Source organism: Neopsephotus bourkii, unplaced genomic scaffold (genome assembly GCF_033783945.1).
Source record: "Neopsephotus bourkii isolate Nb327-2 ecotype Australia unplaced genomic scaffold, CSIRO-AGI_Nbou_v1 NB_1060, whole genome shotgun sequence".
NCBI lineage: Eukaryota > Metazoa > Chordata > Aves > Psittaciformes > Psittacidae > Neopsephotus > Neopsephotus bourkii.
In genome coordinates, this window is record NW_026901548.1 from 4,103,106 (window position 1) to 4,116,176 (window position 13,071).

Genomic DNA, 13,071 nt, shown 5'->3' on the forward strand with positions numbered 1-13,071 from the left:
CAACTTGGCAGTTAGCATTCAGCCTTCTGTGAGTTATGGAGGGTGTGATGTTGGGGCTGCTCCCCTCTTGATGAGCATGGCCCTTGGGATGTTTCACCTGCAGCATCCCAGAGAGGAGACTCTTAAAATCTCATAGGGCAGCTCAGATCCTGCGGCCGCTGCCAGATTTTCCAGGGTTCTGTGTGACGACATCAAATAGCAGGAGGTTGGGTTTGTCCTTGGGGCAAGGACCTTCCTGCAGTGGTTACACAGGGGAGCCGGTGCACGTGGGGACACCAGCACCAGGAAAAGACCCCCAACGTCCTCCTCCTTAAGGTGGGAGCTCATGGGGACTCCAGTCCACACTGAGCTGCTGGACTTAGCCAAGGTAAGCCCTTCAGGTGCTGGCTTTATCTGCTATTGAGGAGAAGAGCCTCTTGATAAAGATGTGGGGTTTTTTTTGTGGGGGGGGTTCTAACCGCTCTCTACCTTCTCCCCCCTCCACTTCCCTGCTCTGTGGTGCAAGAGGCTCTGCCTGTGGATCAACCTCTGATTTGCTGGACTCAGTCTGTCCATGCCAGCAGCAGCTTCCCCAGGGAGCCCTGTGAATGAGGTGAAGCAGTGGGATCAGCAGGAGCTATAGTGCAGTTGTTGAGTGACCAAATGCATTTACCCAGCCTCACTGAACTGTCCTGGGCAGGCCTCTTGCCACCTCTGGTCCCTTCCTTGATGGAGATGGACAGAGGACAGCAGAGGGATGCTTCACTGGTCGTGTTTGGGTGATGAGCAGGCTGTGGAGCTCCCAGACCCCCTGCTCCATTGCTCTGTGCCAGGTTTAGGATTCTGTGAGAGCAGCCTGTGAAACATTTGTCTAATTTAGGTAAAATGGGTTGAAAATTCCGTTTCCCGAGTGGGCTGGAGGAAGGCACCTGATTTCTACCTCCAACGCCTACCGGGATGACTGTGTTGCGGTATTCTTAGCCCTGCCGAGGAAGGACCCGCTCCTGCCACTTGTCAGCAGCATCCCTCCCGCCACCACGTATTTATGGAAAGGTTCAGGGAGCCTGTTGCCATTTCCAAGCGGAGCTGCTGTTGTCCTTGCAGCCGGTGACTTTTGGGAGCTGCCAGTCCTGCAAGGCTGTGGCTCCTGCCCCGGCAAGCTCTTGGCATATCCTGCCCAGCCTTTCACCTATTCTTAGCTCCTGGGGTTATTTGTAGTGATGGTGACTCAGAAAACTAATTATTGTGTCAAGGTTTCTGAAGGGGGGAAGAAAATAACTCGATGCATTCTGGTCTCCTTACTGCTAATATTTAATACCCTGGGGCTGGTTTTAAAAGGCTGTTGGACTTTCTGGAGGGATCCTGAGAAACTTAAGTAAGAAACTGCTCTGTCCTCAAGTCAAGTGTGATCTCTTGGGGTATCCCCTTGTGCTGGCAGTGGCCTGGGAGGGGGCCACTTCTCCAGCTTAACAAGGTCCCTCTGGATGGCACCTGACTGCTGGTGTCCTTCACAAGCTTGCTGAGGGTGCACCTTGGCAATAAAGAGCCTGATCCTGCCCCTTGAACCCAGCGCTGCCGAGGATGCCAGAGCAGGCAGGAAGAAGGTGAGGACTAAAGCTCGTTTTGGCCCTCGCTTGCCAGGATCAGGCTCCTGCCTCCACCTGCAGGTTTGATCCTGAAGGCTTTGCCCAAGCTCAGCCAGAGCCAGCCCTGCTCCAGCTCCTGGGAAGCCTTTGCTCTCCCCATGAGGCTGTCTGCTGGTGCTGGCTGTCCCAAGGCACAGTGTGGCCAAGCAGCCCTGGCAGCTATTCCATCAGGATCAGGGTTCAGCACCCTGGCTTTGCCAGCCCTGGCCACGCTGCCACAGAGCCATGGTTACTCTCACAGCAAACCGCCCCCCCCCCAGGGTCCTGTGTAGGATCACAATGTCCCTTAGGCAATGGGAGCTTATGGGGTGAGGCAGGCTTGGTTCATCCAAGGGGATGATCCTGCAAGATCTGCCCTGTCCGCTTAGCCTGGTGGAGCATGGACCCCAGTGCCTACGTTCCCTGGCATGGAATGGGGAATTGCTGATGGCTTATTTAAAGTCTTCGGGGAATGATCCTTTAAAATGATCCATCTCAACTTTGGCTCCTGGGGGAGCTTTAAGCTCATTCCTGCTGTCCCTAGAGCGATGACAGCTTCGTGTCACACTGTGGGTTTGCTCTGCAGCAGGATGGCCCCCGACAGCCCATTACTGTGAGGGGAGTGTGGTTATCCCAAACCCTTTAATTACATAAATAAGGAGAATGAAGTTAAATATGGAGATGGGACAATTGAAACTAACAGTATCTGCTGTGTCGTGTGTCTTCAGGGAAGCTGCCTGCAGGTTAGGGTGGGCACCTGTGGAGCCCAGACACTTCAGCTCCAGCCATTCCTATTGCTGCACCCTGTGATGGTTGGGGGGACTAAGTCTCTAAGCAGGTGGGTGCTGGGGGAATTGGTGCTGCTCCTGAGGGGAGCAGAAGGGGAGGACAAACACCGGCTTTGCTCCTGTGCACTGAAAGCCTTTGTCACGTTCTAACAGAGTAAAGACGAGAGGGTTTCTGCTCTCCATTCTGTGTGATCTCCTGGCTTTGAACTCACTCGAGGATGCGCTCCTTGCTGGGGGCTTGCCAAGCAGAGCGGAGGGGAGCGCTCGGGTACCATCCAGACAGGGCGCTTCAGCAGGGCTGAGCCAGCAGGAGGGCAGCGAGCTCGTTCAGGGGGAACATCCCCAACTAATTCAGACCCCAGCCTGGGGGAGCTGCTTGGGTGCTCCCCTGGCTGACCCTCCCCTTGCAGCCAGGCTGGAGCCACAGCCTCCTCCTGTCCCCTCTGTGCTGTCACCAGCCCCCTTTACCCTCGTGTGTCACCCTGCGGAGCTGCACGGTGGCACTGAGCCTTGGAATGCTGCAGGCAGAGCTGCTCCAGCTTGGAAAACACAAGAACCTGCTCCTGGCTTTGCACTGGGACAGGGACACGGTGGCCCTTGGGAGATGGAGCTCCCCTATGCCTGCTATGGGCTGCTGGGTGCATCCTGCCCCTCTCCCTCCTGCCCGGGGACATCACCAGCAGGTACCTGGAGCAATGGGGTTTCTGCCACAGTTATACACTTAATAAATGTATTAATATAATATTACAGGACAGCTACTTAATAGGCAACTGCTGCAGGCAGAGAGAGCTGGTGTTTAATGCAGCCTTCAGGGCTGCCCTGGGTGAGCTTTGCCAGCCTGGCCCTGGGAAGGATGGATGCACACATGGATCCTATGGGAGGGAAATCCCTGCTGTGCTCAGCGCAGAGTACACCAGAGAGCCCAATGGGCCAGTTTCTGTTCATTGCCCAGCTGGGTATCATCCCCAATTCATGTTGCTTCCCTGTCTTGTACTAGTGTGTTTCAATGCTCCAGAGAAGGGCAGGTCTGGATAGTTTAATCCTTGGGTGTGCTGGAGGATAACAGAAAGGCCATGGCTTTGCTACAGATGTGGTGGTGATGGGGGATTGGGAGGTGAGAGCTGCCTTAGCTGAGCCTGCTGTTCTCACTGCAGGCAGAGGAAATGACCCTGTCACATCTCAGTGCCCCAAACCCCTCTGCTTGGTGCCCACAGGGGAAGCCAGGAACCTTCACAGGACACAGAGCAGGGAACCCTCATTGTGGTGAGGGCTCTGCGAGTCTCAGCCAAGTCTGTTTTGAATGCAGCCTCCCAGCTTGGATCTGGATGCAGGGTGTGAGGAGTGGAAGGATGAGCCATGGCAGTGGGGGGGCTGCTGTCCCGCAGGGAGTGGGGACCCCGGATCCCTGAGCACTGGGATCTGGAGCCATGGCTGTAGCTGTGGGGTCTGCCCTGCACCTCCCTGCACCCTTCCTGTTCATAGAATCCTAGAAGAGTTCATGTTGGAAAGGACCTTGAGATCATCCAGTTCCAACCCCCTGCCATGGGCAGGGACACCTCACACTAAACCCTGTCTCCCAAGGCTCTGTCCAACCTGGCCTTGAACACCTCCAGGGATGGAGCATTCACAACCTCCCTGCGCAACCCATTCCAGTGCCTCACCACCCTCACAGGAAAGAACTTCTTCCTTATATCCAATCTAAACTTCCCCTGTTTCAGTTTTAACCCGTTACCCCTTGTCCTATCAGTACAGCCCCTAATGAAGAGTCCATCCCCAGCATCCTTATATGCCTCCTTCAGATACTGGAAGGCTGCTATGAGGTCTCCACGCAGCCTTCTCTTCTCCAGGCTGAGCAATCCCCATATTGCCCAGAGCAGCTGGAGCTTCACCAGGGTCCGGAGCCTCTTGCAGGCTCTACATCACCATGGTTGACAGAGCCATGGCAGGGGTTTTGCCCTCTGAATGCACCCAAGGCAGTGGGCCAGTCAAGGCAGCACACAGCTCTGCCCTCTCCCTGCATCTGGTTCTTGATGGCATCTTGTCACCTGGACCATTGGCCATAATGTCTCTGGACCAAAAAGCGTTTTCTCTGCACAAATAACACGCTGCACCCTGTGCCTGCCCCCTGTCTGTGCCACTGGGAGCTCTACAGTGACTCCAGACGTCCCCCTGAGCTGGGCAGGGATGTGTGTCCCCAGGGATAAAGCAGTGATGTGTTTGGCCAGCAGACGGGTCCCCTGGGACACACTGCTCATGAGGAAGGGGATGGAATGTGGGGCTCTGTGTGGGGTGCAGGCACCCAGCCCTGCAGCCCATCTGAGCCCCAGGGATGCAGGACAGCCGCGCTGACAACCGCTCCACATGCATGATTCCTTTTCCTTACCCTCTTACAGGCCTTTTGCACTGAAGCCAAGTGAAGAACCTCAGAACTGCACTGCACACCACTTAACCCAGCTACGAGCTCCCTAGCAGCAGAGTATCTCCATCACCACTGAGACCTCCAGTGCTGGTTTTAACCCTCACTACCCACCACTCCCATTTCCACGTCTGAAAGGCAGTGCTCAGCAGCACCCTAAGTCGCCATCCATCCTTTGGGACCGCTCCCCACCATGTTTCAGCGCCTCACCAGCCTCTTCTTCAGTGACAGCAGCACTCCAGAAGGCCTTGAGGAGCCCAAACCCTTTGTGGAGGAGGAGGAGGAGGAGGATGGCTGGCTCATAATTGACCTTGCAGGTGAGGAAAGCAGCGGGGTCTGGCTTCCCACAGCCTCTGCTGCACCGTGGCTCTCTGGAGCTGGGAAAACCTTTGGAGATGACAGCAGAGGAGCTTCCACCACGTGTGCTCAGCTCTGTGCATCCCTCTTCCTGGGGTCGCCCAGCCCTGTGGTTGCTGTAGCAGCTCCTGACCTGTTGCTGTGGGCAGCACTTTGCCTTGAGGAGCTGGGCTTGGCCTCTCCTCACAATGGCCATGTCAAACCCAAGCTGGGAGCCTGTTCCCAAAGGAAAACCCTGCTCCCAGGGTGCTGGTGGGGACCGTGGGGCTCCAGCTGGGGATGTGCTGCAGCAAACTGGGCACATTTGGGTTATTTGAGTGCACTGGGGGAGCAAATATCAACTCCAGAGGGCTTCTCAAATCATTCCCAGCGCCCATTCCAGCAGCACTCAAACAAGGGATGTTTGGCACGAAGTCTCAGGGGCTCCCTGTTCCCAGGGATGGCAGCAACCACCCTGAGTCCCCTTTGACAGCAACCAAGCGGATCAAATTCCTTGTGTGCAGAGCTTCTCCAGCTCTATTAAGACCTTGGCATTTCTATTGTAGGGTTGATGACTCAACCGAGTGCAGTGATGATTTTATGACCTTTTGCTTGCAAATCGAGCAGCAAACTTACACAAAGAAGCCTGCCTGTGCAGGAGATCCTCAATGGTCACAGTCTGCTTTTGCAGCCTATGGTTGGTTGTGGTGTGCCAGCCAAAGGGACCATAAATGTGTCCTGCAGGTTTAGGAGAAGGGTTTTGTCCTCCCTCTTGCAGGCATCTGTTCACCCATCAGATGCTCCTGTCCCCTGTTCACTGAGCAGAGCTGGTTTTCATGATACAAGTCATTTGTTAGGGTTTTGCCCATGCAGTGAGATGGAGAGGGGACCAGAGCATGGGTGAGCCTGGGATGGGGGATAGGAACAGCCCTATGCCTGCTGGGAGCAGTGTGGGGGGCTGGTGGAGGTGGATGGGTGGTGTGGGCACAGGCACCACCGAGGATTCCCTGTCCTCTGGGGGGGTCACAGCAGTGACACAGGAGGAGGAGGGTTGGAAGGAGGTCCCTGGAAGCACTCGCACGCATCTGCCTCCTGCCTGGGCCAGCTGGCAACGGCTGCAGCGTGCCCAAAGCACGCCAGAAGGAGCCAGGAGCTTCCCCAGACAGAGAAAGCTGGGCTGTGCCCTGATCCCCTGGGTCCGAGACTGCAGCCAGCCCAGCAGGGACACGGGGATGGCTCTGGGACAAAAGGCTCCCTTCTCTTTCCCAGCCAAGCCGCCACGCTCTCCATGCAGAGCTGCCTCTCAGCAGTGACTGCCTGGGCCGTGCCACCCCACTGCTGATCCCCACCAGCCCTGCCGCTGCCTCTTCCCCGCAGCGTTCCATGGCTGGTGATGGAATGATTTATTCCAGCCCTAGTTCTGAGGCTGGAGTTACGCAGAGCACTTTACAACCGAACCCGCTGGCTCCAGCCTCATCCTTCACCTTTGAGCCACAGCAGCTGATGAGCATCTCAGCCTGGCTCTCTCCCAGCCTGCTGGGCCTCCAACCTCATTCCCTCCCAGCCAGGTCTTTGACCCGTGTGTTGCAAAACGCACCTGAATTAACCAGAGATCCCAGGAGTATTTTGGATGCTCCTCTTGTCCCATCACCCAGCCTGGTTCTACTCAGCACCCAGGCACAGAGCAATGACCGGTGCTTAGAAGTAAGGCTGCAGGGATTTTGGGATCCCAAAATATTCCCTGTGACATTGAAACCTGCCTTGGCAAAGGATGGGGTTGGGTTCCCAGGGGTGGTGGGGCAGGGTTCAGCTGTGCTGGGTCCCCTGCTCCCCTGTTGCAGGACCAAGAATGCTCCAGCTGGGCTCGATGGCTGTCTCCAGGCTGACAAATAATCGACATGCCAACAACTATTAATAGCTTGATATCCACTGACCCGAGGAAAGATGCTCTCGTGTTCGCAAGGCTAATTGTGGCCTGCCCTAAGCCCCGGGCTGGGGCATCGTCCGTGGGAGGAGCTGGGGACATGCGGGTGGGGAATGGTGGCCCCGTGCTTCCTGCACTCTGTTTCTCCACCATAAGAACACATTCATTGCCCAGAGAAGCTGTGGCTGCCCCATCCCTGTCAGGTTGGACGGGGCTTGGAGCAACCTGCTGTAGTGGGAGGTGTTCCTGTCTGTGGCCGGGGGTTGGAACTGGATGAGCTTTAGGGTTCTTTCCAAACCAAACCATTCTGTGATCCTATGATTGACCTCTGATTTGTCATAGATCATAGAATAGTTTGTGTTGGAAAGGACCTTACCATCATCCAGTTCCAACCCCCCTGCCATGGGCAGGGACACCTCCCACTAAACCCTGCCACCCAAGGCTCTGTCCAACCTGGCCTTGAACACCACAAGGGATGGAGCATTCACAACTTCCCTGGGCAACCCATTCCAGTGCCTCACCACCCTCACAGGAAAGAATTTCCTCCTTATATCCAATCTAAACTTCCCCTGTTTCAGTTTTAACCCGTTACCCCTTGTCCTATCACTACAGTCCCTATTGAAGAGTCCATCCCCAGCATCCCTACAGGCCCCCTTCAGAAACTGGAAGGCTGCTATGAGGTCTCCACGCAGCCTTCTCTTCTCCAGGCTGAACAGCCCCAACTTTCTCAGCCTGGCTCCATACAGGAGGTGCTCCAGTCCCTGATCATCCTCATGGCCTCCTCTGGACTTGTTCCAACAGTTCCATGCCCTGCACCCTCACCTAACTGCGGGGTCATATGTGTCCATAGATATACTACACTGTGTCCCCCCTGCTCCCTGAGACCATGTTCCTTGACATCCCCTGATGAGGCTGGGAACAGCTCTGGATACCCTCATGAGCCCAGCGTTAGGTGCAGGCTCCCTTCCTCTAACCCAACCAGTGACTCCAAGCACAGGCAGCCCAGACAGGCACCAGCCCAAGTGCTTTTGCCAGGCGGAGGTGAGGAAGGGAAGGTAAAGGGAAGCTGGGTCAGCTCCTGGATCACCCACTCCAACTTTGGCCTCTAATGGACTGAAGCTGAAGGGGTGGGGAGAACCCTTGCTGAACAATGTATTCCCCTGTTTCCTTCCAGAAGACAAGGTGTGAGCTGTGTTTTCCTGTGTGTGTGCTTGGTTTCCATGTCTGCAGAGTGCTGGGAGGTGTTTGTGAGTGCAGGCAGGCCGGCGCTCCTCCTGGGTGGCACTGCCTGGTCCCAGGGCCATAAGAACAGGCTGAAGCAGCGTTTGTGCTGGCTGAATTTCTCCTTCACTTTGTGAAGGGGTAAAATTAACCCAGGCAGCCAACCGTATCCTAGGCTGCATCCAAGGGAGCGTGACCAGCAGGTCCAAGGAGGTGATCCTGCCCCTCTGCTCTGCTCTCAGGAGACCTCACTTGGAGCATTGTGTGCAGCTCTGGTGTCCTCAACAGAAAAAGGACACGGAACTGTTGGAACAAGTCCAGAGAAGGGCCACAAGGATGGTCAGGGGCTGGAGCACCTCCAGTATGGAGCCAGGCTGAGAAAGTTGGGGCTGTTCAGCCTGGAGAAGAGAAGGCTGCGTGGAGACCTCATAGCAGCCTTCCAGTATCTGAAGGGGGCCTATAGGGATGCTGGGGATGGACTCTTCAATAGGGACTGTAGTGATAGGACAAGGGGTAATGGGTTAAAACTTAAACAGGGGAAGTTTAGATTGGATATAAGGAGGAAATTCTTTCCTGTGAGGGTGGTGAGGCACTGGAATGGGTTGCCCAGGGAAGTTGTGAATGCTCCATCCCTTGTGGTGTTCAAGGCCAGGTTGGACAGAGCCTTGGGTGTCAGGGTTTAGTGTGAGGTGTCCCTGCTCATGGCAGAGGGGTTGGAACTGGATGATCTCAAGGTCCTTTCCAACCCGAACTCTTCTAGAATTCTATGAAAATGAAATCGCTGCAGTGAAACCCTGCTGCTTTCCCCCTGTTTTTTGTTAAACTGCCTCAACAGAACCGTTTCACCAAAAAACCTGGAGAGGGACTTTTCCCAAAGACACGTAGTGACAGGACCAGGGGTGAAGACTTCAGGGTGAAAGAGGGGAGGTTTAGATTGGATTTTAGGGTGCCCAGAGAAGCTGTGGCTGCCCCATCCCTGGCAGTGTTCAAGGCCAGGTTGGACACAGGGGCTTGGAGCAAACTGCTCCAGTGGAAGGGGTCCCAGTCCGTGGCAGGGGCTGGAGCTGGATGAGCTCTAAGGTCCCTTGAACCCAAACCAGTCTGTGTTTGATTCTCTGATTCTAGGATTCCCATTCCGCTCCCCACAGCACCAGCAGCCGCCCCAGTGCTGAGGGTGCCAGTTGGGGTGCAGTGGGGGCACCGCTGCTGTCTCCCCTGTCCATGAGGCCCCGTTGACACCGAGCCGGTCGGTAGCGGGTGGGGTGTCTCTTGCACTAACGATGCCCCTTTCTCTCCCCCCTCCCCTCCCCTCCCCACTGTACATGGTATGTGTGTGTGTCCCCGCTGTGCCCCGCATGGCTCTGCACCCCCGCCGCCCCCAGGCACCCGTGCCCGCCCCGGCGCAGCCCGGAGAGTGGGTGCTGGCGGCACCGGGCGCTCGGCGCGGTCCCGCCCGGCTCCCCCCGGTCCGTCACCACCTCCGGCCCCTGCCCCGGCTCCAGCCGGTCCCTGCTTGATGGACGAGAGTTGGTTTGTCACCCCTCCCCCCTGTTTTACTGCAGAGGGGCCCGGCCCCGACGGCGTGGGGAGCAGCCCCATGGAGGACCTGCTCATCGAGCACCCCAGCATGTCTGTGTATGTCACCAGCACCCTCGAGGTGGACGGGGAGGGCCCTGAGGAGGATGCTGCTGAGTGAGTATAGCTTGAGGGTGCTCACCTGGGGATGCTGGCACCAGGGGACCGGGATGGGCGGTCCATACTGGCATCCCACATCGCTGTGTATGATGGGGAGTGCTCTGGTCACAGATGGAGTGGGGCTGTGGGGGACCTCAGTGTCCCCACATCCCACCTTAGGGACACCCTGCATGTCTGTCAGGGTGCCTCTGTGCAAGGATGGCAGCCTCTGCGTCCTGAAATGCCCTGCTAAGGGGGTCTCAATGCCGTGGTGAGGTGGCTGTGGGTGCTGGATCAGGAGCTCATCGCTGTGCTCAGTGGAGAGGGGCTGCGTTCCCCTCCATTGCCCCAAGCAGGGTCTCCTGGGATGGCCACCTGTGCTGATGCTGCCTTGGCCATGCTGCTGTCAGTGACTGTGGGGTCCCCAGAGCCCCCCAGGCCTCCAGTATCTCCCCCAGAACCCCCTCACTAGGGCAGAGGAGGAGGGATAACTCAGGGTGAACCTCCCTCAGGCCTGGGGACACCTTTCCTCCAGAACTTCTCTCTTTGCACAGTCTCCTGGGGGGCCACAGCTTGATCTCAAGAGCTTCAGAGTAACCTCAGTGCGGGAGGGTACAGAAAGGGGGGGTAGAAAAGGGCTGGGAGACCCAAATGGGATGGAAACGGGGACTTAGAAATTGTTGGGCTTAGAGGAATTGGCCAGTGTGAGGAGGGTGGGGATGGATGCCCCCATTCCCGGTGGTGTCTGGATTTATCCTGGCTGGGGCGGGAGGTGGCAGGGTCCATGGTGGGGGGATGATGGAGCATCAATGCTGGGTTTCCATTGACTGCCCCTTTCCCCGCAGGGAGGTGCCGGAGCCGCGGCTGGAGCGGTACGTTCCGCACCACAGCCGGTCCCTCTCGGTGAAAGCTGCCATCCTGGAGAAGGTGGGCCAGGCGCGGCGGGTGCAGCGCGCCAAGCAGCTGGCCGACAAGCACCGCCTGAGCCAGAAGGCGCTGCAGCGGCAGAACCGCGCCTGCCAGCGCCCGCTGCGCCGCGCCAAGCAGCACATCGGCACCTTCGTCCACCAGCCCTGCCAGCGCCACTGCAACTACTGACCTCACCGGGACGCCCGGCACCGGCACCACTCCGTGCCCTCCTCACACGCATCCCTCTGCACACCCAGGCCTCCACTCAGCATCTTCCTCATCTTCCTCCCCGCGCCCTTCACCCGCAGCGCCGCAGCTCCAGCATGGAGGGCCGGGTTGTCCGCTCCACCTCGCAGCCGTGCCAGCCTCCACATGGGAATTGGGTATTCCTGGTGGGATCCCCCGCGTCGAAGCCTGTTTGTCCTGATGAGCCTGTGACATCAGTGCCTTTCTCCCGGGTGTCATGACTCCGCGTGTAGCCAGACCGGGATGTCACAAGCAGAGACACCGTGAAAAGAGCAATGAAGCAACAAGAATTGGGATTTTTTAGGACAATCTCATCGATGACACTACATAATGCTTCCTTCCCCCTGAAACCAGCAAGGACCCCCCTCCCTCCTCAGTTTCTTACCTACACTTTTACAGTGATAAGGCCCCACTGCCGGCCCTTGCCACGGGGAAGCGCTGGTGGAAGCCTTGGCAGGGTCATTGGGCAGCTCGTGGTGCCTCATGGTGTTTTTTAAAGACAACCTTAAAGCAATCTCAGGAACCAAAGCACCACCCCTGCACCTCACCAGAGTCCTCGACCACCGCGCTGCGGGGCCGGCGTCCAGCCCAGTGCCGGCGGTAGCATCACCATGGCTGGTGGTCCTGCCTGGTCCTCCTGGAGCCGCTCATCTGCCTGAATCACAGCTATAAACACACATCCACCTGTATGGATGTGTTTCCCTGTGTACCTTTTTCCTTGGAAGGGATATAAGCCAAGGAGCATCGGCTGCTCAGTCCCTGGGAGGGGATCAAGGCAGGGACCTGCGCAGCTTCCCCAAGGTGGCAAAAGCACGTCGAAGCTGGTGGTGATGAAGAGGAGGCCCGAGGGAAGAGGCTGAAGTAAGGGTGAAGGTGGACCTGGGAGCGGCTGCTAAGAGACAGGATGGGGCAGGCCCTGGCAGCGGGGCCGGGTGAGAGGGTTGCTGCGGTGGAGCTGCAATGAGAACGTCTTCCCTCCTGGCTAAAAAGTGCATCCTTTCCCATGGGAAGGGACAGTTGTGAGCAGCACTGGTTTGTAATGCAAACCCCTGCCCTCCCCATGATGGACTCATTCTGCCCTTCAAACCACACGGCCCAGACTTTTCACTGGCTCCAGCACCAGCTGAATTTTGTTGTTTCCTCCCCAACTCATTCCCTTTAGGGACTGGTTTGTACCCATGCACTGGGGAAGCTCTGGCCATCCGTCCTGCTCACAGCCAGCTCACAGCCTGGCTTCCCACCTTCTGAGACAAGAAATACCCCTCATCCCCTTTCCCCTGCCCCCCAGAACGCTGATTTCACACGAGTTTCTGCCATTCACCATCGTGTAGCCCTCAGTATCAGCTTTGGACCGAGGCTGAAGGGATCGCGGTGAGCCCAGCCTCAGACAGCTGATATTTATTCATTTTTGAATGAGATTAAAACTCAAATGAACCCTTTTGAGGAGCACCAGCCCCAGCTCTGTACCTGGGAGCCTGGGCTGCGGCCACAGTCACCGGCCTTCGCCGTTGAGCCTAAGACCACGCTGGAGATGGCCCTGTTTCTGGTGTCTTCCCATCGGACTGATGACTCCTTGTCTCAACGGGAACGTTTACACCCTTTGGCTTCCTGGGCTTCACATCAAAGGCCTTTCCCCCCCATTGAATTGATGCCTGGTATGAACTGGGAGCGTGGATGCTGGCATAGGTGCTTGTGAAGAGCAGCAGGGGCTGAGCCCAGGCTCTCAGGATGAGGTGCTGCCTTCCCCTGCTGCTCCTTCCCGCATCACTGGTGACACGCTCTGAGGCCATCGGGCAACAGCGTTAGAGGAAGCATCCTTTCTTTAGCCCAAATGGACATCAGGAAGCGGACAAGCCAAGCAATGACCTGCCTGCCAGCCTGCTCTCCGTTGCATCTGAGGTGCCACCGGTCCCTCTGGAGTGCTGTCACCCCCTCTGCAGCTCCAGGGCTGAG

The 13,071-nt window shown here is 57.1% G+C and overlaps 1 protein-coding gene across 2 annotated transcripts; it reads left to right on the forward strand.

The window, feature by feature from the left end:
- The first annotated feature begins 4,785 nt into the window (after window positions 1-4,785).
- Window positions 4,786-11,084, forward strand: TP53INP2 (tumor protein p53 inducible nuclear protein 2). Of its 2 annotated transcripts, none has more exons than XM_061361703.1 (3): window positions 4,786-5,125; window positions 9,672-9,981; window positions 10,809-11,084. In XM_061361703.1, exons 1-3 carry the CDS (start codon window positions 5,002-5,004, stop codon window positions 11,059-11,061), a joined length of 687 nt encoding a protein of 228 aa, XP_061217687.1. In that variant the 5' UTR covers window positions 4,786-5,001; the 3' UTR covers window positions 11,062-11,084. The 2 variants fall into 2 exon arrangements, with proteins under 2 accessions (XP_061217687.1, XP_061217688.1); XM_061361704.1 differs by having other exon boundaries at window positions 9,852-9,981.
- Window positions 11,085-13,071: the final 1,987 nt, after the last annotated feature.

Bases quoted from the DNA above. Each gene is read 5' to 3' on its own strand.
- TP53INP2 (XM_061361703.1), top strand. From the start codon at position 5,002: ATGTTTCAGCGCCTCACCAGCCTCTTCTTCAGTGACAGCAGCACTCCA. The intron at 5,126-9,671 runs GTGAGGAAAGCA...CGCCGCCCCCAG, and splicing joins GCTCATAATTGACCTTGCAG to GCACCCGTGCCCGCCCCGGC. The intron at 9,982-10,808 runs GTGAGTATAGCT...CTTTCCCCGCAG, and splicing joins CCTGAGGAGGATGCTGCTGA to GGAGGTGCCGGAGCCGCGGC.